The sequence below is a fragment of the Durio zibethinus genome, chromosome 28, assembly GCF_047325235.1.
Source record: "Durio zibethinus cultivar Kanyao isolate XHJ-2024 chromosome 28, ASM4732523v1, whole genome shotgun sequence".
NCBI lineage: Eukaryota > Viridiplantae > Streptophyta > Magnoliopsida > Malvales > Malvaceae > Durio > Durio zibethinus.
Window position 1 is genome coordinate 14122158 of NC_143189.1, and position 26578 is coordinate 14148735.

Here is a 26578-nt window from a genome sequence, read left to right on the forward strand (position 1 = left end):
GTTGGTGATGAGGTACTGGCAAGAGTAGAGCCAATCGTGTATAGGGCCTAGAGCTTGTGGTATTGATTCCTAGTGCTGGGAATGGATTCTGAGGTTTTTAGAATTTTTTCTTGTTATATCTATGAATAAAATCATATAAAACAATAGGAATTCAATGTTTCAACCAAACTTGCAGTCTATAAAATACAATATGAAAATGCAAAATGGGGACCTTGGCCAGTTGTGGCGTGAAGCTGCCTTTAGTATAGTAGCTGTCAATCACTCCCATGTGTTTGTTTTTCATTTTTTATTTTTTTTTTGTTAGTATTCAATTTTCAATAATTTAATTAATTTCAAATAAATAAAAAAATAAAAATGAAATTGGGATTTAAAATTTAATCTAGGCCAAAAATTGGAGTTTGAGGCCCGAACAATTGATTTAGCTTTTCATTGGGCCTTCAAGTCCAAATGATTGAATTTTGATCCAAAATTGAATTGAATTGTATTTTAGGATTTGGGGTTTAAAATGGACTAGATTTTAATTCGTATAAAATGATTCAAAAATAATTAATTCAAGATAAATCCAAAACATGCTAATGCAATTAAATCATTCAAATCAAATGTAAAAATCAATCAAAATTGAATCGATTCAAACAAAGTTCTCTTTCACTCTTCTTCCCTTCTCCACCGTGAATCTCCCCCTCACTGAACGCCCATTTCGCTAGCCAAACATCTGATCATCCCTAATTTCGTGCTCTACCGCCATCCTCACCCTAACCGAGTTCCACCATGGGCGATCTTCATCGTCGGTATAATGCATTTGACTTTTCAATTTCTTTTTTGTTATAGATTTGTTGAGTTTATTGTTTAACTCTTTGTTATAGATTTGTTCGGTTTTTTTGTTATAGATTTGTTGAATATTATTGACTTTTAGATGAATAATATTTATGTTGATTTTATGATAAATTTGGGTTTGATTTTTACGTTGACGTGTATTTATGCTCTATTCCATTGATTTCGGTTACCATTGGTAGATGTATCTTTTGTGTCTAGTGGTGTCTGCCATTCAGTTAATTTCCTCCTACCTATTGTTTTTGGTTTTCACAGAATGTATTGTGGACTCAAAATAAATAATGAAAGCTACCGAGCATACAAGGCAAGTGTCCTAACAGTTTAGCTTAATGCTATGAAAATATAATCACTTTTAGCCTTTTCTTTTGCTACTGGACCAAAATGGTCAGATCCACACTATTGACTTTTGTGTTGGCATCAATGGTCATCTATAATAAATGCCATTCATTATCTATGCCCCATTGAGGTTGTATATGATACTAATAAGTTAGTTGTAGTTGTTTAATCTATTGTGAAATATTGCATTATTGCTGTGAAGTAATTGTGTTTCTGCTTGACTACCTTGCTTTATCCTTTCTACTACAAGGCTGTAAGATGTCTTGCCAACTAATATGGTGAGATTATCTTGAACAAGTGATTGAATTTATTTATTACTGAAGAAGCCCCCATGAATGAATTTTCCAGCAATTGGAACATTATAGAACATGTTCAGATCATGTTTCTGAAGTTTCGGCATCTGGGTTTTGTAATTTTGCTCTATGCAATGGTATTTTCTAGAATGAAATTCATTTTTTTCATTTTTTACGCCACAACTCATTTTTATTGTTTATTTGTATTTTCCAGAATGAAATTCTTGTCTTGTGTCCAGGCTTGACAGATGGCTCTTTGGGGCAGATGGCTCTTTGGGGGATATGTTGTATTTTCATTCCTTTTGCAGCCCAAGTCTGATAATTGATGTAGTGTAAGGTAGGTGTTCTATGTTCTTCTTCATTGCATGCAGATTACCGATTGCTTGGGGATTATAGCTGAATGTTTTAATTTGCTTCGTTGCATCATTGCAATCTTCTGTTCTTGCCTTGTTCTTTGCAAGAAATCCTTTTTTATAGAAGCTGGAGTGAAATGTGCAGCTTTTAACCATCATCTACTTTGTAATTGTTCTATTCATAATTCAGCTAACTCTTAACTTCTAACAAATCATGTTTACTTAAAATGAGAAAGAGAAATTGAATGTGACAAGGCTAGTAGCTTGCATAATTGATTATCCGCATGATTTTGCTCATAATGGTATTTTTTATAGGGAGTTGTGCTCTCAGCATTAGTCTATTACCTACAAACATGATGTGTCAGTAATAAAGGACCAGTTTTCGCAACAATGTTCACGCCACTGGTCGTTGTTTTGTAGCAATATTCTTTGTAATTATTTTTGCTTTTCTCATTATTTCATTAACAAATAATCTATATTATATATCCATTTCTCTCACAAACTTTTATAATTCTTTTTGCATATTACAGTTAAATATGAATTGCATAATTTTTGTGAATAGGATTGTTATTACAAAATCCTTATCATACATACTGCAAAAGCTTAAGTTCCTATCTTCTTTATAATCTAACTTTTTTTTTAATCTATTTTATAGGTATTTTTATTATTGTAAATTAGAAGTATTTGTTTATTTTACTTAAGTATATTTTCAAATGTTTGTACGAAATTTGTAACATATATATATATTTTTTATATTTTTATTTAAAAGAATTCATAAACAATTTTGTAAATATTTTATATTCTTTTATAAATAAAATGAAGCATTTTGTTTGTTTATTTATTTTTTCTATTTATGTATATTTAGTATTCATGTAATTATTTTTAAAATAAATTAAGAAACTAAAATAAAATGACAAAAATTATAAATAAAATATTATATATAAATGAAAAATAAGTATTACCGATGAATTACCGAAGGATTTTACTTATAGATTTTTGACCAAATTATCGACGAAATTATTACCGATGGAATTTGTCAACAAAAAATTCCATCGATAATTATCGATAGATTTTACGCATTATTGATGGATTAATATTACCTACTTATCTATCACTAGCAAAATTGTTCGTCGGTAAATTTCATATTTACCAATGGATTTCATATTACCAACAAAAATTTTGTCAATAATACCTTTTTTTTCTTGTAGTATAATTATAGTTTTATAAATATATAGATGAAAATAATTAAAAATTAAATAAAAAAATCGGTAACATAAGTAGGTGAGAAGCAATGTAAAATTTATATGATTTGGTGTAAAATGGACAAAAAGTGCTGTAAAACAATAAAAAAAGGTTATAATAATTCTAAATGCAAAGGAAAATAAAAACAACTGCAAAAAAATATTATTGTAATGTAAATAATCAAGTCAACAAAGTAGAATTTTAATTAACTATAGTTTTTATAAATATATAAAGGAAAATAACTAAAATTTAAATAAAAATAGGTAACATAAAAAGGTGAGAAGCAATGTAAAACTCATATGATTTGGCTAAAATGGGTAAGAAATGTAGTAAAATACTAAGAAAGAGATATAATAATTTTAAATATAATGGACTATAAGAACAACTTTAAAAAGATGTTATTATATCATGAATATTAAGTTAGTAACATAAATTTTAATTAATTATGGTTTTTGTCAATATATAAAGGAAAATAACTAAAAATTATATAAAAATAGATAACATAAACATGTGAGAAACAATGTAAAATTCATATCATGCGGCATAAAATTACTAAAAAGTATTGTAAAATACTAAGAAAGAATAATAATAATTCTAAATGTAATAAAAGTAAGAAAAATTGTAACAAAATATTATTGTAACAAAAATAATTAAGTTAGGAATATAAAATTTTAAGTAATTATAATTTTATAAATATATAAAGGAAAAATAACTAAAAATTAAATAAAAATAGGCACTGTAAATAGGTGAGAAGCAACGTAAAATTTGTAAAATGAGTAAAAAGTGTTATAATACACTTAAAAAGATATTTGACAATTCTTTTAAGATTAAAAAAAGACTAGGTGAAATAATTTATATTTAATATTAATAAATAAATAAAATTATTAAGATAAATAATAAAATTCGTGTTAAATATTGTTGTAGTATAATGTTATATGTTAATAATGAGCAAATAATTAGATATTATTTATTAAAATAAGATATGACATAATCATACTTAAATTTTTATTTTAATGTTGTTTATTAATATAAATAGAAGTACAGAATGTGAAATTTATAATATTCCTTTTTACTTTTTGGAAAAGTATAATAAGTAAATTTACTTTTAAAATTTTTTAGTTGATTTTTTAACCTATTTTATCATTTTTATTCTTTCTAAAATTTTATTACTTTTACAATTTATCATATGATATCTTATGATCTTATAATAAGGTCGATAAATTATGACATTACTTTAGAGTTTAGAATTCATCTTATATATGTATCAATATGTTTTTGCATGTGAATGAACTTTAAAGCTAAGAATTATTAGGTTTCAAATATCTCATTTTTTTAATAAACGAGCTCGCGTTTAGAGATAAAAAGAAAGGATTGTTAGTGCTAAAATTCAAATCCCATATTTATTAAATATCACTTCTGAAAAGTGTTTATAAGAACTAACTGACTAAGCTCTAGGTTCCAAATTTCTCAAATTAATACAGATATTGTTATCCTTTTCTATTTTATAGAATTAACAAAATACATATTTTTCACAAAAAAAATCATAATTTGATAATAAAAGAAGGGATTACAAATATTTATATTTAAATTTCAAATTTATTAAATATTATCTTTTATTATAATTGCATCAACCAATTAAAATAATTTATATACAGAGTCTGAAACATCCAAGTCGATGTTCAAAAATAAATCATCGGTAGTCTTAATTACGTGACCAAAATTGCCGGAACTACTCAAATATATATAGGCATTTGAAAAGGAAGTGCTACACCCATATGATATACAGCTATAGCCTAATGGAGTTATCATCTTTTATTCTCTTCATTAAAAACATATTAAAAAAAAAAAAGGGAAGAAATATTTAGTTAAATTAATAAAATCTCTTTTACTTTGCTGCGAGAGGTACCAACATTTTATTTTTAAAAGTATAAACTTTGTATTTAATAATTTTGAACATAACTATTCTAAATTATTAATATTTTTCCCTATCTTTCTATTTTTCTTTCATGGATAGCTTATCTTTTTTTATTAAAAAAATCTAAAATTTTCCTCTTTATTTTAAAGATATAAATTAATAGAACTAAGATGTGTATTTGATAGCATTTTTTCATAAAAAATACTTTTGTTAAAAAATATTTAAAAATAAAAAGAAAAAATAATAATAATGCATGAACCCCATACAAAAATTAAAAGTTATTTTTTACATACAAAAGACTCAAAATTATGTTGGTTCAATAAATCATTTTTAATATCAAAAGCCCAAAAGCCTAGAATTCAGTTTGGTTACAACTAAATTATTTTTTTTTGGCTAAATCATGTAATTAACTTTTATTTAATGTTAGATGTTAGATTAGAAATTTATAACATTATCTCTATAAAACGTACAATAGGTTATCGTGCATGCATTTGTTCTAAAGTTAGATAACCTGCGAAACCATGAAGAGTTAAACTTTGTGGTATAGCATATGATAAAAAACATACTTTTCTTCACACGCATAGTTAAAACAATTTAGTTAGAACTATCAGCAAAGTTAAAACAACTTTGATTAGTTACAACGACATAGTAGTGTTTGGATTTTGGGACATCCCCAAAAGATAAGAAGCTAATTACTAGCTTACAATCGGTTGCAATTCCAAACTGTGCAGGCAGTAGATGATCCTATATATACCATCAGTAAATGGGCAATACATGCCATCATCCATCAAAATTCACAAATTCTTTATCACAATCTCGAGGGTGAAGAACATGGAGTCCCGAGCACAGTCTCAGTTAAATTTTGAAACAGATCGTCTCCCTTTTGCCTTTTCACTCATACCCTATGTCGCTGAGAACCTTGACTCCAACGACTTGGAAGATGATCATGACTCCAAAGTCCTCACCACTATAGAACTTGTGGATGGCATGCTTTCAATTCCAATGCTACTTCTAACGATATTATGGTGTTTGTTGGACCAACAATCAACGCTACATGCCCCTACACTTCATCCAGGATCATTTTCATTGTCGAGGTTTAACGTCTCAGATTCAAATCTGGTGACATTAGTTATCGACATTGATCTTACATTTGGATGCAAAGGCTCTGATTACGAGACACTTTTTGGCAAAATTAATGGTACCATCTTATACAAAGAGGAGAGAATACTCTCAATGGTTTCTGTGGAGCCTTTTGGCTTGGGAAAGAAGGAACTGAAGACTGTACATATAATGTTTGCAAAGGAAGGTGAAAAGCTAGCGATAGAAGAACAGATTCTGAAGGAAATGGAAAAAGACCTTAAAAATGGAATCATGCATTTGAGCATGAAAATTGACAATCTGGTTTTATTTAAGAAATGGGGAGCGTTGTGGGATGGCGCAGATCCTGGTGTCATTTCATACTGTTGGGATTTGGCGATCAGTTTTTCAGCTACAACAGGAGTTGGAACTCTCATTGGTGGTGGCCGGTACGAATGCTGGGAACCATGGTTTGGCCAATAAAGTCTTCTTTTTCTCTTTGAATGTTTGAAGATAATTTTATTGAACATTTTCTTTCATGGAATTTAATTTATAATTTGTTAGTTAAGCAGAATCGCAATGTTCTATAATCAATGAAAATCGGTTTCACTGGATTTTGTTCTAAATTTATGATTCTAACAAGCATGGTGTATCATCAATTGCAGAAAGTCTGCAACTCACTGACATTAGTTAGCATTTCGCAACCGCCCATTAAATTTGACAATTTCTCAACTCATTAAAATGAAGAAGAGGACGATAAAATTCCTCTTTTTTTTTTTTTTTGGTCTTTCAAAATATATTATAAATACAAAAATATTCCTACAGCTTAATTTTTCATTTTTTTCATTTTTCATTTTTATTTAAAAATTAAAAATAATTTAGTTAACTTAATATAATAAAATATATTATTTAATATATTACAATTATTTTTATTAATTTTTAATTATTTATCAATAAAATTATTATTTGATATAAAAATAAATTAATAATAAATTATTTATTTATTTGTTTATGAATATTAAATAATTTAAAATTAATGCTTATAATCGTCATTTTTTCTTCCCAAGTTCATTTCTCCATTATCGCTATTTTTGTATTGAAATACATATATTATTACTAATTTTAATCTCAACTAATCTTACGCTTGTTGTTGTTTTTAATTTCAATACTTTTTTAATTGTGAAATTTCGATCAAATTTTTTAATCAAAATTCTTATCTAAAAATGTATAAAATCTATCAATTAAATTTTTTATTTAATTATTTTTAATAAAAAATATCAGAAACTTAACGTAATTAACTTTTCCTGAGTCTTAATTAATTTTTTTATGGAACTGCTTACATGATTATTGATAAAAGTTTTTTTTTTTTTATTAGAGATTAACTAGCTAGTATGAAACTCGATTGGATGTAGAAAGAAAAAAGTTGATTGAAGGTGGAAGGAAAGGAGACTTGACCGACCTTTTGAAAATGAAAACGGAAGAACTAAAAATTTATCTCAAAATATTATTGTTGGCATCTAGTGGTCAATGGTACTAGTCTTTGATATTTTTAAACTTAGTCATCTAGAATACTTATATTAATATAAAACTTATGATTGAGATGCTGTTTGATAAACTAAATATATTTAACATTAAAATTTTAAGTATTAAATTTATAATGTAAAGTTGTTTATTATTTTATTAAAGATTAAATGTTGAGTAAATTTATTATTAATCTTTTTACAAAGAAATTATTTTTAACTCGTAAAAATTACAAATTACAAATTAAAAATAAATAAATAGTCAAAGAAGGGAAGAATATAAATTAATGTAATTAAGGTAGGTTTAATGCATTATTTTTTACTTCATCTCCAATTTGCTTAATATTTCATAAGTTTAAGAATGAATTCAAGCCTTAAAAATTATTTGCAAACCTAATAAGTTTTTAGGGGGGCAAAATTTCAGATTTACTTGTGTCATTGAGAAGAAATATCCATATAAACATTCACGTAAACAAATTTTATTTGATAATCTTATACTTTATTATATATATATATATATGACTGCATAAAAATGAGTAATTCACTACATTTGAAATGTTATAATTTATAAGATTTTTAATATCAATATTTAAGGGCTTCAAGTTTTAAAGCCAAAAAGCAAATTAAAAGAATATTGAAAAACATAGTAAGAGTACAAAGCATTTTAAAAATAAAAAATGATATATTTTAGAGTGTCTAAAGAAGGTAAAGGTAAACTAAAAAAATGAACAAAAAAGAAAAGGAGATAAGGATTAACTCACTAACTGTTTACTCATATTAAAATTTTCTTATGTGAATTTTGTCAGATCTTTCAATAAAATCATATAATGTATTATTGAAATTGTTGATTCAATGTTAACTCCATTTAGTTTTTAGGAGGTGTTTGGTATATGAGACTTTTAGATTCTCCCTTGAAATTGTATTTGTAGAAATGTGATTTTTTTGTTTGGTTCATGAGTATCTAATTCTTGGAATAATTTTAGATTCTTAACAGTATCCAAAAGTTTTAGAATAAAAAATCCACATTTTCCTCTATTTTCTTAAGATTTTAAGTGGAAAGTTACTTTTGTTCCACCTTTGACTTGAATAAAAAATGTTTTTTTTTGTATTTTACCCCATGAAAATCAACGTATGAAAATAAAAAAATTTATGGATTGCTTTTGTTTTGGAATTTTCTCATATTGAGTAATATTTTTTGTATATTTTTTCACTCAAATACTATGTTTATTGGCTTTGAAATGCATTATTTGTGATTATTTATTGCGTTTCTTTTAACATAAATGGAATATTAAATAACTCGTAAATTTATTTATATTTTTTCACTCGAATACTTCGTTTAAAGGTCGTTATATGTAATAATTGTTCTTATCTATTGCGTTTGTGTTTAGAGAAATGCAGTATTGGACAACTCATAGATTTTTTAATTTTTTCCACTTCAACACTACATTTGTATAATTTGAAATGCAGTAATTTGTATTATTTATTACATTTCTTTGAATAAAAATGCTATAATTGACATCTCCTTAATTTTTTGCATATTTCCCATTCCAATATTGTATTTGCAGACTTTAAAACATAGTAATTGTAATTATTTATTGTGCTTTTATTAATAGAAATGCATTATATTAATACTTGTAATTTTTTTAACACTCAAATACCGAGTTTCTAACATAACAAAAGTTGATATGTCTAATCAAATAAAATATCATTTCTTAATTACAAATAGTACATTTCTTGCATAAAAAACATCATATTTGTTAAATAATTTTTTTGAATAACAAAGACCACTTTCTCTTTTCAGACAACATCGCAGAGCTTTAATCAAAGTCTTTTTTGTTTCAACCAACATTAGTTTCAACTTTGATTTCATCTTCATGCATTTCATTATATCTTCTATTTATCAATAGGTGAGTCTACTATATGTTAAATCATGATCTGTTCTACATTATCTGTTTAATTCAAATGTCTTATTGTATTGTTTGTTTAGATCGTGTTTAGACCTCAATTGATATATAATATCTTTTTGTGTTATTTGTTTAGATCTTGTTTAAATCTCGTTTAGATCTATCATATGTATTCTTTAATTTGGTTTTATGGTTGTTGATCCAAAAATGTTTTGTTGTTGATTTTTTTTTTTTTTGTTTGATGTCTCTTATATTCCATCTACCAAATGTATATATTTCCTTTCAAGACATGTTGTCAACATTAACAAAATGTTTCTTCTAAACAGTTATGGCTCGTTTATTAATAAGAACTAAGAAACAATTGGTAATAATGCTTATTTTGCACTTGCACCAGATGGAGTCTGTGTTTCAATTTTTAGTTATTGTTGCTATGACATTAATTGTAATAAAATTTAAAAAAGATGTAGATTATCTTATGATGTTTACACTTATGATAGATTTTAGATTAGAGAGTTGAACTTAAACAAAATGGTTTTTTAGAGTGTAGATAATTGTAGAATGAATAAGAGAGCTTTTACAAAGTTACGTCAATTGCTTCAAACACAATGGAGATTAAAGGCATATAAACATATGTCAATAGAAGAAATGGATATTAGCTTATTCCATATCATTACCCATCATATAAAAAAATAGGTTTATGAAGCGTCAAGTATCAGATCTAAAAAGACAATTAATAGGTAATTTCATGTTGTGTTTGAATTCTGTTTTAAAGCTACATACTCTATTGTTTAAAAAACCTGAATTGATACCAGAGAATTCAATAAATAATAGATGAAAATGGTTTAAGGGTTATTTTGATGCCTTAGATGAAACATACATAAAAGTGAATATAAACTCAATTGATAAGCCTAAATACATGACTAGAAAAAATAAAATTACTACCAATATTCTTGGTGTTTGCACATTAGACATGCAATTCATATATTTTTTATTGGGATAAAAAGGTTCTACAGTTGATGGGAGAGTGCTCATGGATGCCATTACATTCAAAAATGGGTTAAGGATTTCACAAGGTATTAGCTTTAATATTTTGGCTTTAGTTTTACACGAAACAAAATTTTTATGTGTATTAATATTGTGACATTGAAATAGATTGTTACTATTTATGTGATACATAAATTGAGAAGGTTTTTTAGCACTTTATAAAGGTCAAAGATACCACTTAAATGATTAAAGTTTAGGACACAAACTGATGACACCCCATAAATATTTTAATACAAAATACTCTCAAGTAAAAAATTATATTGAGAGATATTCTGGTATACTGAAAGTTAGATGACAATTTTAAGGGAGAAGTTATTTTATTCAATAAAAATAAGTGTAGAATCATTTTTACTTATTACTTTCCCTATAATTTTGTTAGGTCTAAGATGATAATTGATTCTATTGAAGGTGATGTTAGTGAAATGAATAATAGCCAACCGGATGGATCTGAGTATCAAGATTTGATTAGGCATGTATATTGAAGTCACAAGCCTGATTTGATTAACACAGGTCGCCCATCTACATTGAAGTCAACATATATTTTTTCCTAGTTACTTTAAACAACTTACCATGTCTTTTAGCTTTTCTTTTTTTTCGAAGAGGATTAGTCAACACCATGTTCTTTATGTTCAGAAAAGATAAGCATGTGTTCTTCAAAAGCCATAAGATCAACAAATCTACATAAATTTCAATATGGAATGACATTAGCATAAGGAACGCAAGTATCAAAATGTAATCATCGAGAGTAACAAAGCTAATAACAAGAAAAGTAAATAACCTTTGGAATTTAAATGGAACATTAAAATGCTGGCAAGTAAAATGCAAACATGCAAGTGACATGAAAATTTAAGGAATGAAATTAAAATGATAGCAAACTAAACTCTAAAAATAGAAAATGAAATCCGCAAATAAGCAAGCTCAATAACATGAAATAAACAAGCAAGACACATAGGTGATTTCTTAACCTAATAGCACTTAAAAATTATTCTCATTTTGCCCCAAACAGCCATGCATCATAAAGGAAGGAAGAAAACCAAAACTAGGCAGTGACAAACAAAATCGAACAAGTAGAAGGGATTTTCTTGGTAGTGACAAACATGTTGTCATCTTTGATATGGTAGCCTTCCTATAACACTATTGCTAAGGAGGAGGAAACACGAACATTTTCCGCTAACATGAAAGTAATTCTTTATTAATTGACTTTTGTTTCATTAACTTAATAAAACACTACTAATAGAAATTGCATTTTATAAAACCAAAATTACAAACTCTCAAGTTTCAAGCTTAAAAAAAAAAACACATTTTTACTTGAATCGGCATTAAAAGATCGATTATGGTGATGGTGCTGATGATGAAACAAAGTGCCAGGGAGATTCAATCGAGGGTTTTAAGGTTCAAGGTTTATCCTCTGTAGAAATAAAATTAAATCAATTTTGGGGTTAAGGGTTTCTATTGTATTTTTTAATTAAAAGCTCAATTATTGTGTTTCTTTAAAGCTAAATGTAGTAATTGTTCATTGTAAATAATCAATTACTATGTTTCTTTGAAGCTAAACACAATAATTGTTCATTCTATTTATTTAAACCATGTGTATAATCAATTACTACATTTTTTTTAAGATAAGCATAGTAATTTTTCATTTATATAATATGATTTGAAATGCAATAATTGTCATATTTATTGCATTTCTTGGAATAGAAATGTAGCAAATGATATTGAATTTTTTTTTATATAAACCACTCGAATATTGAATTTTTAGGCTTTGAAATGCAGTAATTGTACATTATTTCTTACGTTTCTTTGATGAACTTAATGCAATAATTGATTAGTATTTTTTTTAATAATTAAGCAATTGAATACTACATTTCTAGAAATCTAACAATCCCATGCCATAAATAATCACCTTTGCTAAGAATCCACATTTTCCAAAAGATCACTTTCCCTCTCAGAATCTAAAATTTTACAAACCAAATCCCTTTTATTATTCGATGTTAAGTTGTCAATTTTTAATACATTATTAATTAAACTATTGGAATCTAATGAAGTTTTCACTAGAAAATCTAAACAAGTCTTATGAGGACCTCTATAATAAGTTTAAATTTTTTAGACTTACAATAAGGTCAGTAAATAATAACTATTAGATTTATATAATTAAATTTCAACCATTGATTAAATTTTAAACTAAAGAAAGGTAAAATTTGCTTATCAAGTAATGAGATTGCAAAACAAAATTTATAAAATTTTACATATAATTTAAATAATATTCACTTTATGTAATAGTTTTTTTATTTTTCACTTTATTACATGGTTATGAAACTACTTAAAAATTAAAAAAAAATTAAAAATATTTTTTTAAAAAAAAATTTAATATAATTGATACATTTGAAAATAGCTAAAAAATATTATAAAAATAATTCTAAAGAAATTAAAAAAATTAACATAAAAATTATTTCAGAGAAAAAATTAACTTAAAAAGAATTTATATTTTAAATAAAAATAAAAAATTCTTAACATAATCTAATGAGAGAAATAATAAAATTTTTATTAATTTATCTAAAATGGGATAGAAGTGTTGTAACACATTCAAAAACAAGTTATGAAAATTTTAAACATAATTGAATGTAAAAAATAAAGGTGATAGAAAAATTATTTTAACGTAAATAATTAAATTAACATGTAATATTTAAATTAATTATTTTTTTATTAATACATAAGAAAATAGTTAAAAATACATTCAAGAATAAAAATTACTGTAAAAGAAATTATATAATAAAAAAATTAATAAAAAATTTATTAATGTAAACATGTTAGAGGAATGGTAAAATCTGTATCATTTAACATAAAATATGTTAGAAGTGTTGTAACACTTAAGAAAGAATTATAATAATTTTAAACTTAATGAAATGAAAGAACAACCTTAAAATGATATTATTGTAATATAAATAATTAAGATAGCAATGTAAAATTTTAATTAATTGTTATTCTTATAAATATATAAGGAAAATATCTAATAAATAAAAAATATATAGATAATGAGAATAGCTAAAAGAAAACATAACATTCATATCATTCAGCGTAAAAATATGTAAAAAGTATCATAACACACTAAAAAAACTTATGACAATTCTAAACATATTAGAAGTAAGTACTCAAGGGTCGGGCTACCTGTTCAAGCCCAAAGATCCATCTAAGTTTTGAGAAGGCTTGAACAAAAATTTAAACCCATTAAATGGATTTGGGCACAAATTTTAGGCCCATTTAAATTTTGAACCAAGCTTATATATAAATTTTTTATTTTATATATATGTGAATTAAATAGAAGTTAATTCAAATATATATAATTAAAAATAAAAATTTTATATTTTATTAAACTTAATTTTTATTTTATATATTTTTATTTTTAATTTATATATATATATGTAAATTAAATATAATCTCATTAAACTTAATTTAATTACTTTTCTTTTTTAATTTTTATTATATAAAGTAAGTTTAATGGATGGGTTTGGCCTGGCCTATGAACACCTCTAAAAGTAAGAACAAACATAAAATATTATTGTAATATAAATAATTATGACGGTAATATAAAGTTTTAATTAATTATTGTTTTTGTATATATATATATAAATAAAATAGTATAAATTAAAAAATAAATTGGTAACGTAAACAAAAGTGAAAAATGTTAAATTAGTGTCATTGAGTGTAAAATAGGTAAAAATTATTATAACACATTAGGAAAAAGTTATGATAATTCTAAACATAATAAAATATAAGAATAACCATAAGAAAATATTATTACAATGTAAATAATTACATTAGCAATGTAAAATTTTAACTAATTATTATAATTTTAAATATATAAAGAAAATAGCTAAAAATTGAAAAACGAATAGATAATGTAAAATGAGTATCATTTGGTGTAAAACTGAAAAGTATCCTAATATGCTAAAAAAGAATTATGAAAATTTTAAATGTAATTAAAAGTAAGAAGAATCATAAAAACAAATTATTGTAACGTAAATAATTAAGTTGCCAACATAAAATTTTAATTAATTAATTTTTTAACATATAATAAAAATAGTTAAAAATTTTAAAATATATTGATAATGTAAACATGTGAAAAGAAATATAAAATTGGTAACATTTAACGTAAAATGAGTATAAATTATCATAATACACTAAAAAGTAAACTTGTTGATTCATGTATTAGTGCCTTGTAAAATACTAATATTCATGCATTCATATCGTGTTTTATATGAAAATTGTATATCATTATTCATATCAACAGGAAAACATGAAATGCATTTTTTTTGTTTTATTAAATTCATATATAATTATTACTAAAATTTTAAGCCGTGTCACCTTCGTATCTTTTTTTCATATCGTATTTGTATTGTGTCATTGTATCATATTTTAAATTACTAGGTTTACTAAAAATCGTTACGACAATTTTAAATATAATGAAAAGTAAAAATAACCATAATAATATATTATTATAACGTAAATAATTATATCGGCAACATAAAATTATAATTAATTATTATTTTGTAAATATTTAAAGAAAATAGATAAAAATTAAAAAATAAATTGATAAAATAAATAAATGAGAACAAACGTAAAATTAGTATCATTTAGCCTAAAATAAGTAATAAGTATTGTAACATATTAAGAAAGAGTTATGACAATTTTAAGCGTAATGAAAAAATAAACAACCATAGGAATATATTATTGTAAAATAAATAATTATGTTGACAACTTTAAATTTTAATTAATTTTTGTTCTTGTAAGTATATAAGAAAAATAGCTAAAAAAAAAACAAATTGATAATATAAACAATTGAGAAATGTAAAATTAGTATCATTTGGTATGAAATGGATAAGAACTGTTGTAAAATGCTAAGAAAGAGTTATGATAATTCTAAATGTAATGAAAAGTAAGAACAATCATAAAAATATATTATTATAATATAAATAATTATGATGGCAATGTAAAATTTTAATCAATTATTATTTTTATATATATAAGAAATATAACTAAAACTTAAAAAATAAATTAGTAATGTAAACAAGTGAGAAGAAACATAAAATTAGTATTATTTGATGTAAAATGGATAAGAAGTGTTATGACAATTCTAAACATAATGGAAGGTAAGAACAACTATAAAAATATATTATTGTAACATAAATAATTATGTTGGTAATTTAAAATTTTAACTAATTATTATTTTTTAAATACATAAGGAATATAACTAAAAATTGAAAAATAAATAAGTAACGTAAAAAAAAGAAAAAAAAGTAAAATTAATATAATTTGATGTAAAATGAGTAAAAAATGTCATAATATATTAATAAAAAGCAATGACAATTTAAAACATAATTAAAGGTAAGAGCAATCATAAAAAAAAAATTATTATAATGTAAATTATTACGTTGTCAATGTAAAATTTTAATCATTTATTTTTATAAATATATAAAAAAAATAGCTAAAAATTAAAAAACAAATTGGTAACGTGAACAAGTGAGAAGAAACGTAAAATTAGAATCATTTGATATAAAATAAGTATGAATTATCGTAATATGCTAAAAAAAGTTATGACAATTCTAAATGTAATTAAAATTAAAAATAACCATAATAATATATTATTGTAACATAAATAATTATATTGGCAACATAAAATTTTAATTAATTATTATTTTATACATATCTAAGAAAAATAGTTAGAAATAAAAAATAAATTGGTCGCATAAATAAGTGAGAACAAATGTAAATTTGTACCATTTAGGGTAAAATAAATAAAAAGTATGGTAATACGTTAAAAAAGAATTATGACAATTGTAAACATAATGAAAAGTAAAAACAACTATAAAAAAAATGTTATTGTAAAAGTAATAATTATATTGACAACATAAAATTTTAATTATTTATTATTATTGTAAATATAAAAGAAAGTTAGCTAAAATTAAAAAACAAATTGATAACGTAAATAAGTGAAAAATAACATAAAATTAGTATCATTTGAAATAAAATAGGTTAGAAGTGTTGTAACACACTAAAAAAAAGCTACAACAATTTTAAATATGATGAAAAGTAAAAATAACAATAAAATTATATTATTATAATGTAAATAATTATGATGATAATATAAAATTTTAATTAATTATTGTTGTCGTATATATATAAGGAAAATAGCTAGAAATAAAAAAAAATTGATAATGTAAATAAGTGAGAAGAAATGTAAAATTAATACCATTTAGTGTAAAATGAATAAGAAGTGTTGTAACATACTAAGAAAAAATTATGATAATTTTAAACGTAATGAATGATAAGAACAACCGTAAAAAGATTTTATTATAATGTAAATATTTAAGTAAACAATGTATTTTTTTTATGAAAAGACACTAAAATTTGTAATCAAAGTATTTATAAAAAAAAAATACAAATAAAATGGTACAATGGTAGCTTTCATTTTTATGATTTATGTTAATAAATTTCTAAAATTAGAAAGAAAAATCATAAAAATAAAATTATAAAATAAATAACATAAATAACTAAAAAAATAATTTTAAGATTAAAAAGATAACATAAAATAATTTATATTTGAAAACTAAAAAAATTAAAAAATTATTAAGATGAATACTAAAATTTATATTAATTATTGTTGTAACATTGTTATTTGTTAATAATGAAGAAATAACAAAAATATTGTTTATTAAAATAGTATATGACATAACTATAGTTGAAATTTTGTTTGAATATCATTATTTTATAAGAATAAATGATAACAAGCATAAAAAATGTAATTTTTAATTTTTTGTTTGTCAAATAAATAAAAAAATTATTTTTATATTTTTTAATTAACCTGTTAACTTGTTTTTTCATTTTTCATTTTTTTATAATTTTTTCAATTTCTTATGAGATATCATGATATCTCATGCCTTTAAAATAAAGTCGACAATTTATGACTTTACTATAGATAAACCCGAGGTCTTATTAAAAATATAAATTTAAGATCTATTAAAAAAAAACAGTTTGACACCTAAAACACACAAAAAGAAAGTTTGAAATATAAATCTCCTTTCCTTCCATTTAATTTCTAGGTATATATATATATATATATTTTAAATGATAATTTTTTAGTATAAAAGAAATTATAATGTGAGAATAAAAAGAGTTGTAAGTTCTAAAATTTGATTTTTAAACTTATCAAATGATATTTCCTAAGAAAGATTATACAAGCTAATTGAGTTAAATTCAAAATCTTTTAAAATGATAATTTAAATCTCTACTTAATAAAAAAAAATTGAGCTTGAATTCTTTTAAAATAATTTTAACCTCTATATTCATTCAAAATACCATAAATTTCACCAAAGGGTCTATTTGATAAAAAAAATCTTTTTTTTTTTTGGCTAACTAAGGTTAAGTGGTTATCAAAAGACTTAGAAAATAAATAAGACATCTCTAACTATCTTAAAAAATGTAATAAATTTATTTAGGATAATTTTTTTTAGTTGTATAAAAATAATATGTTTTTGATAGATACGAGTATATATATACATTAATTAAAGAAAGGATTAATTTATATTAGTATAAAATTAAAAATTTTATTTTTTTAATTATTAATTTTAATAGAACTAAGAGATTGAAAAAACAAGTGAAAAGAAAAAAATTAATCTCATTTTTTAAATTTATTAAAATAAATGATTAAAAAAATAATATTTTTTAATTTCATACTAAAGTAAGTTGTAGCATAGAAAAAGTGCAAAATTTAGTTGTAGCATAAATGATTTTTTCAGTTAGTAGCCATAAATCAATCAATGAATCAATTAAGAGAAAGCTAACAAATGCTCCCCACGTTAAATAAATGTATTTTTTAAAAATAAGATCGCTTTTATTTGGATTGAAAATTAATCTTTAAAAAAGAATGCGAGGCACATTTCACGCGCCTTGAAGGAGCGTAAATTAAGACCACATTGAAAGCCTTTGAGTCTTTGACCTTTACCAAACATGAAGACAAAACCTCCCGCTCTTGACGGTCGCTGCCACGGGTCGGCCCATCTAAAAAAAGTACATGGATAGGAAGAAAAAAAAAAAAAAAAAAACTGAAAAGAAAAAAATCAATCCGCATAATTTTACGACCAAACGCCAATCCCCAAAAAGGAAAATAAAATAAAATAAATAAAAACAAAAATAAAAGCAAGGATTGTCAACAAGGCATCTGTTCCCTTCTCTTTCTCTCACATATAAATATAGAGCCCCTAACTTGTTTTCATCTTCTCTCCTTCGCCACCATCTTTCGTACTTTCTTTTCTCTTTACTTTTGCTTTCAATATTTTGGAAACTCTCAGACTTTGGAATATGAGTGAAGAAGAGTGGATCAAAGAAGCGATGGCCGATTCCTTGTTGGTGGCAGAGGTATTACTTAGCCTCGTCCAAGCCGATCCTCCGCCACGGTTACCGCCGCAGGAGCAGTCAGCCAAGAACAACAGTGCTTCCTCCTCGGCTTTGCAACTCGAGTGGAGTGTCCGTCAACGTCGGTCTAAGCAGGCTCTTAGGAAGAAAGGTGAACCGGCACGAGCCAGCCCCTCCACACCGCTTTCTTGGAGCGGTGGCACGTCGGTTAGCGGAGGCGGTGGTGCCGACGGCTCTGAGGAGTCTAGCCGTCCTTCGAAGTCGGTTGAAAACGCTAGATCTAAGGTTTGTTTACGTTTTATCTGTTTATTTTCTCGACTCAGTGAGTCGTATAGTTGACTCGGTTTTTTCAGTTTGGTGGGTTTTCTTGTTGTCGCCGTTTTTTGTTTTTTTGACGAAATTGCCCTAGAAAAAGTGCGAAATTCGCGTCGTTTTAGGTGAGTCCTGTTTAGGCACTTGTTAGCTAGATTTCGTTTCGCTTCGTTTCTTTTCAGAGTTTCATTTCTTTTATTTCAGGTACGTATAAGATTTTTAAAAAGACGATTACACCTTTTTTGCATGGGGATATCTCTTGAATCTCCAAGGACGTTAACGTCACTCTATCTTCAGATGGAAAATCTTTTCCGGCCACCGGACTCCGTTGACTGCAATGCCTTTTCTTTTTAAACTTATGACTTTCCCTTTTTTCTGATAAATAATTTCTTTTATTCTTCGACCAGAAATTTTAGTGACTTCCATTCAACGCATAGAGAGTCACGTTTTCTTCTCCCTTTACTTTCATCGCTAACAATGCTCCGCGCTTCATATCTACTTCTTGAAAAGTCTAAAACACCCTTCCCTTAATGGGCATTCTTGTCATTCCCAGATGCATGCACTTGTAACTGTCTGGGTCCTGTGTCTCAAAATCGAAGTCCCTTGTCGGAGTCAATACCCTCAATCTTTTGCTTTAAATGACGAACTTCTCCGCAAAATTGTCAAACCCCTTAGAGTTCTCGAGGGGCAACGTAGTAAAAAAAAAAACTGTTGTGGCCTGAATTATCGATGGCGTGTTTTCGTGGCAAAAATAGGTCTGCGTGTAGTTTGGTGTCGTGTTGTTAGTGCTATGCACTTTTATGTTCTTCGGGAGTGTTTTTCATCAAAGAGGAATGATTCAGTGTGCTCGCACCTAGAATCTTTTCTTAGATCTCATGTGTCGTCATTGGATCTGCATGACGTCTTTGATCCGCGAAAACAAAAACCCTTTTTTAGGGAAAGCAACATCTCTTGATTGGGCAGTGATTCCTATGAGTGACAGCCTGATGTAGGAGATTTAGTGGTATGGTGGGGGAAATTAATGTTTCATGTAGGAGAGAGGTATTGAATTGAAACTAGAAAAAAAAAAAACCGATTATGGCATTTTTTTAGGTGCCAACTGTGAGGAGAGAGGCTTCTTTTGTGTTAGCAACTCATTAAAGTGGGGACCATTTTGTGGCCAAATCTATAGCAGAAGCTGACTGGTTGGTTTTTGGTATGGAATGTGGATAAAGAAGGACCCAAGTCTTGGGCTGAGATTGTAGTTATTTTGCATTTGTAGCATGTGGAGGTTGGGCTCTACATGGTTCTGACTTTTGAACGGGAAAGTTTTGAATCCACGTGGAAAGGCCGAAGGGCAAGTCGGTCAGGATAAGCTATGTGACTCTCTTTGGGTATTGAAGTGGCAGCAAGCTATTGGTTTTCTCTAAAACCGCGTCTTGCTGCTATGTCGTGTTTGGTTGAATGAAAACGCATGCCACTAGCCTTTTTTTTATATTTTCTTTTTTAAAAAGGAATTTAGTTTTGGTGGGTGGGAAACTTTCTTAGGAATGTTCCTGTTCTTGTATATTTCCTGCATCTTTGCCAAGCTTTTGGCTTTTCTTTTTGAAAATAACTTTGAATTTAGGAAATCTTATCATGTATGCTGCAATGTGATTCTAGTGCTTTCCAATTGTTCGCAAAATCGTTTTTTTACTTGTCTTGATGTCCCTTTATGCCTTGTGTACAAATATTATTACAGAAAATTATCGTATTATAATTAATCAGTCATAATTTAGAATTGAGTGTGATTTATCAAAAATTTTTATGGAGTTTACATTCATAAGTGGTGGAACTCACATAATTTTTATTGTGATTGAATAATTGTAGAATTATAATAAAAAGAATTGGAAGGAAAATGCTCACACGAACATTTAATATGTTCATTGGCAAAAAAATATTTTCGAGCTTGTTTGCTTTACTGTACGATAATTTTGGTGAGGTCCAATTGTTCTTCTATTCCTGCTTTTGACTGAAGTTTCCCCCTTCCCCAATTTGTCTAATTAATTAAGTTACTAAGGAATAAGGTTATTGAATACCACACGTGTGATTTATTCAGGTTGCGGCTACAAACGATACAACTCCTCCCAAGAGGTCTAGAAGGAAAAAGGTAAAAACTTTCAACATTATGACCTGGTCTATGAAGACATGCATGGAACAATAGGCTTGGGGGCCTTCGCTTCATTGTGTAGTTATATATAATAATCTTCTAACCCTTTGTTCTATGGTCCGCAATGACTGCATAATAGATTTGTCCTGTACAGACTAGTAAAAGAAAAATTGACCTGAGGAAGTGACAAATGTGGCATGCTTACGGTCTTATCATGGCATTTCTAGTATTAAATGCATTCCAAATTGAAGTGGCCATATTTAACATTTTGATGTTTTTCTTGAGGGCAATAGCAGTAATTTTGGAGACCCCGATTCTACTCTAATGGGTTAAAAATAGATTAATGTAGTTGGGTCTATATGGGAGGACTTATTTATGAAGAGAACAAATTCTCTTGGATTTCAGAATCTTCTTTTGTTTTCTTATCCCTCCCTGTATTGAGTGATTTTATTGCTATATTTATTTCTTATAGTGGTTTGATTTCTGGTTGTATGCAGACATTAGCTGAACTTAAAGAGGAGATGAGTTCCCACTTGAAGGAAAATAAGAGTTTGAAGAATGTAGGTTCTTTAACTTCTTATGGCAGTTTTTCTGCCCCCTCCCCTTTTATCTTTAGATACTTCTATTTTGGAATATCTATTTTTTAAATTGTTTTCCATTATGCTCATTGAGCAGGAATTGGAAATGGTCAAGCTCAAATTTGAGAATCTGAGAGCTACAAATGAAACTTGGAGCAGAATGCTCCAATTTGAAAAAGAGAGAGCCACGAATGAAAGCTCTAAGAGAATGAAGGTGAAGAGTTTTCTCCTTCTTTCACAATTGTGCCCTACTAGTGTATGTGCAATTTTGCATGGAGGCCTTTTTGTTTTGGAAATATGTGAGGGTGCTTTGTGCTGTTAAGCTCATACATTACATGATGATATACTAAATTTGTCTTCAGTACTTCAACGCAGTTCAGCATTTTATTTTCTTATATTCTGTATGGCATGTGGTATAGCACATCATATTAATACCCAAGCTTCATATGGTAATCAGTTTTCCAGGATCACTTTGTTTATCTTGTAGTACTGGTTTTAATACTTTATATTTGAAATATAACAACCAATCTCATTTATTTCTTATGTGAATGAATTATTATGGCACTTTGGAATTTGACATAATAATAAAGTTGTAGCTGTTGGAATGGTATGGCATGGGCCACTAATCTAGGAAAGCCCCAGGTAAGCAGATTTCAAATATTTATAATCCTAACAGGAATAAAGGGAGACTTTTTATGATCTGTCACAGATGTTATTTGTCAGATGAGTCTAAGGCTCATGGAGTGGCACTTTTGAATGGAATTTTTTTTTTTTTTTTTTTTTACAATATCAGAAAAATGCTTTTAATCTTAAGATAGGATTGAGATGTGCTTTGTTGATATTTACTTGGAGAGGCCTGCATTGAAAGAGGTATGGCAGTATCTGGAGGAAACTATTAGTCAACCTCACTTTGTTTTTTCTTGTGAATCTTTTTGAGTCTTGCAAAAAGTTTCTTGTTCTCTGGTGTGTGCTATGCATGCTCTTATGTTGGCTCTTTTAAGACAGCTAGTTGGACTATGTTACTGTTATTATACTTCTATCTGGAAAATTGTGAACCAAAAATTTTTTGCTGCTAAAGTTAGCAGCTTTTCTGCATGTGCTTCCATGTATGGGTTCATCCATACCCGCTGTTAAGTATGGTGTTAGTGGTCTGTAGTAAGGTGTTAACTTCTTAAGCAGTGGTGTAGACATTGGTTATTGTTATTATTATTATTATTATTATTATTATTATTATTATTTGTCAAATATGATATGTTGATACTGATAAATAATTGTAGTTGTATACCTAAAGTTTTTTTGATAATCGAAAATTTATGTTCTGGTTCTAGCTGTACAATGTCAATGAGGACACAGTGATAATATAAGAAGATCGTTAAAATTGTTGGTGTAAGTAAATGGAAATGAGATGCTGGATAAGATCTAACTATTACTCTCCTTTCTCTCTACAGCTTGATTATCAATCAGATCAGGCGAGAGAAACAGCTATGGCTTTTGTTGAACAAAAGAATGCACTATCAGACCTATCCGAGCAAAGAGAAGCTGCTTGTCATACTGCAAGTGTAGGGTGCAACGAAAATGACCCCTACATGCCTAATGGATCTTCTGAAGTACAGGATACAGCAAATTGCGAGACTTCTTTCATGCTGCCAGATCTGAATCTTCCTGTTGAGGATGATTCAGGTTGTGAAGTTCTTCATGGAATTAGCTGAGAAGATATATATTGATATTCTTTTTCACCCCAAAGATCATCAGTGGAATTTATGGTTAATAATAATACCTAATAGCCCTAACCGCGCATCCCCATTTACTGTAAGTACTGAAATCAATTCCTTCACCGCATCCCTATTTTCTCTAATGAAGGTAATGAGGGCAGTGTCGAGAGGTCTTAACACATTAGAATTAGATAGACTCAAATTCTTTTGTTTGCAGGTTTCTAGCTTTGTCCTAAATTCTTTTGGGGCCTAACCCTCATCTCTTCTCGTCTTATTTCTGGAAATGTTTTATAACTGATAATTAATTGTAATTATTCTATTGATAACTGCATGTTTGGGGTACTTAGATAATCGAATTTAATGGTCTTTTATATGATAGACGACTCCGTGTACTCAATTGCTATGAAAATTGCTTCAAAGCTATGTTATTTGTAGACTTGAAATTCGACCGTGGCGGGTGTTGCTACTGTTTCATTGGTTTACTAGTTGCCGCTGTTTACCCCGGCTCTCTTTATGGACACGCTGAAAGATTGACTGGACCATAGGCGTAAGCGCGTCAAGTTATTAGTGAGCTACTCGATGAATATTCAAAATTCCGACGTATTTGTTGTTAAGATGAACTTGAGCTAATCAATCAACTGGATGAATGAGGTTGAGTTTCGAAATATTTGATTAGAATGGTTTATGGTTTTTATCGAATTTTTAATATTTATAAACAAAATATAATATTTATTTAAATATTTCAATGTGGTTTGTTTGGGCTTCTGATAAATTAGTGAAAATCGAATTTAAGTGAGTCAACGTTGAGTAACTTTTGAACTGGACTCGAACATAAAAAATTTATAAAATTCATTTGAGAACTCGAGAGATCGATTCTGCTCCGCCCAACTAAGTGCCTTCATCCTCAGTTTGGTAAACTGGCTCAATCAAAGATGATTGTGCTTGATCTTACATTTATTTATTGGCTTAAGAGTTAAAGTCCTGCCATCCTTCTCTTGCAAGTGGCAAGCATCATAGTAAAACAAGGGTTTTACTACGTCACCAAACAATCATCTATCCCTCGAATAAAATTACCAAATTGTTTATCATATTAATCTGTCATTTAATTCACTGCAATTAACAGTTTGAAATTAAAATTTAAAATTTAATTTGATTGCGATTTAATGTTTAATTATTGAAGCATTTTCTTAATAATGTAAGTCTAATTTTGTCAATGATTAAAAAATTAGATCAGATAATTGGTTGCATCAGTGATTTATTGGATCCAATAAAGGACATCAAATCTTGTATTTGTTTTGTCAATTCAATAAAGAATCGGTCAAACAATCAATGGAATCATATTAGACTAAATTGAATTGATGCTTGAATTGATTTAAATATTAATTTAATTAAAAAATAATTTTATAAATTATAAGATTTAAATTTTTAATTTTTATGTGTTAAAAATTTTATCACTAGATCAAGTACATATTTTTATTAAAAATTTATTATACTTAATATTTATTTAATAATGACCATACATTTAATATTAACATTTTTTTTCTAAATAAACTAATTAATTAAATCGATTCAATCGTTTAAATCAAAATTTTATATCTTCGACCTTTTATTTAGTTTTAAAAATGTTGGGTTTTGTTGTAAACAATATTTTTTTATCATTATTATTATTATTATTCCTTCTTTTTCTATTCTTCTTTTTTCTTTTTTTTTTTTTCGTTTTTGTTTCTTTCTTTTTCCTTCTTCTCCTTTCCTTATCCAATTAAGTTGATAAAATTTAGTGCATTAAATACACCATCACCACCAAAGTCTAAAATGCCAGCCGCTACCATCACAAGCAGTCATCCGACACACTACCTAACTTGATAGTATAGATTTTGAGTTAAAAATCTAAGATTCAAATTTTAAAAAATATGAAATTTAAATATCAAAAAGCTCTATAAATAAAACTTATTATCTACAACACTCGTTGCTATCCATGCTCTTTTGTTCTCTGACAATCCCTCGCAACATGCATTATTAGTTTCCTCATGCTGCCCACATTGTGGACAAAGAGTGGGAGTGTCGATATTCCGTCTTCTAAGGTTGCAAAGCACTGGGAAAATTCCATGATTTAACATCCACCCAAATACCCTGGTTTTTGCTGGTACACTAGCTCTCTATAACATGGTCCAACACTTCCTCGCACTTGCATCATTTACCTAATCATTTTTGTATTTGCTGCCTGAGTGTCCCTCTCAGCTTGTGTAAATTTGCATGATATGCACTCCTGATAGTGTAGGGTCCTCTTCGTTCTCTGCCCCATACCAGTTCATCATTATGTTTGAAATGGCCAAGTGGGGTGTTACATATCTGGTCTGCAATCTTAGTCCCAAATACTTCACGTATTTGATCCTTCTTCCATGTCCTGCTCTGATGCTCTATCAGTTCTTCTAATGGTGCTTCTTCATGCAATCGACTTTGATTTGTTAGGAATTCCAATATTTCCCTATCCCACGTCCATCTATCACGCCATATTCGGATTTGCTTCCCATCTCCCACTCTCCATTGCAAGCCCGACTTCAAAGAATCTTTGGCAATCCATTTACTTCACCATGTGAAGGAAGGTTTCGGTCCAAGTGGTGCATGTTCTTGGGAAGTGTTTAGCTTTAAGCACCTTAGATACTAGGAAATTTGTGTTCTTTAACAGCCTCCAACCTTTCCCTAGCGGTGCTAAGTTAAAACATTCAAAATCTTAGAAACCCATGCCCCTATCTCGCTTTGCTAAACGTACCTTTTCCCATCTCAGCCAATGCATACCCCCCGTCCTTTTTAGAACTCCACCAATGGTTACTCATTATGCTATTTATTTCCTCAGATAGTTCCTTGCATATATTGAAAAAAAAAAATACAAACAACTTCCATCGAACTTCCAAGGAAAAATACAA

General features: G+C 27.2%; 2 protein-coding genes across 4 annotated transcripts; both read left to right on the top strand.

Moving 5' to 3' along the window:
* Positions 1–568: 568 nt before the first annotated feature.
* Positions 569–6661, top strand: LOC149510791 (uncharacterized). Of its 3 annotated transcripts, none has more exons than XR_016335104.1 (3): positions 621–788; positions 1700–1797; positions 2129–2324. XR_016335104.1 is itself a non-coding variant. In XM_089757204.1 (3 exons), exon 3 carries the CDS (start codon positions 5709–5711, stop codon positions 6528–6530), a length of 822 nt encoding a protein of 273 aa, XP_089613330.1. In that variant the 5' UTR covers positions 621–788; positions 1700–1797; positions 5702–5708; the 3' UTR covers positions 6531–6661. The 3 variants fall into 3 exon arrangements, 1 of the variants encoding a protein (XP_089613330.1); XM_089757204.1 differs by lacking the exon at positions 2129–2324 and adding an exon at positions 5702–6661; XR_016335103.1 differs by lacking the exon at positions 2129–2324 and having other exon boundaries at positions 569–788; positions 1675–1729.
* Positions 6662–18728: 12067 nt separating this feature from the next.
* Positions 18729–24090, top strand: LOC111280859 (uncharacterized). Its single transcript, XM_022868382.2, has 5 exons — positions 18729–19209; positions 21314–21364; positions 21862–21924; positions 22040–22156; positions 23391–24090. The coding sequence occupies exons 1-5, from the start codon at positions 18871–18873 to the stop codon at positions 23649–23651; spliced, it is 831 nt and encodes a 276-aa protein (XP_022724117.2). The 5' UTR covers positions 18729–18870; the 3' UTR covers positions 23652–24090.
* Positions 24091–26578: the final 2488 nt, after the last annotated feature.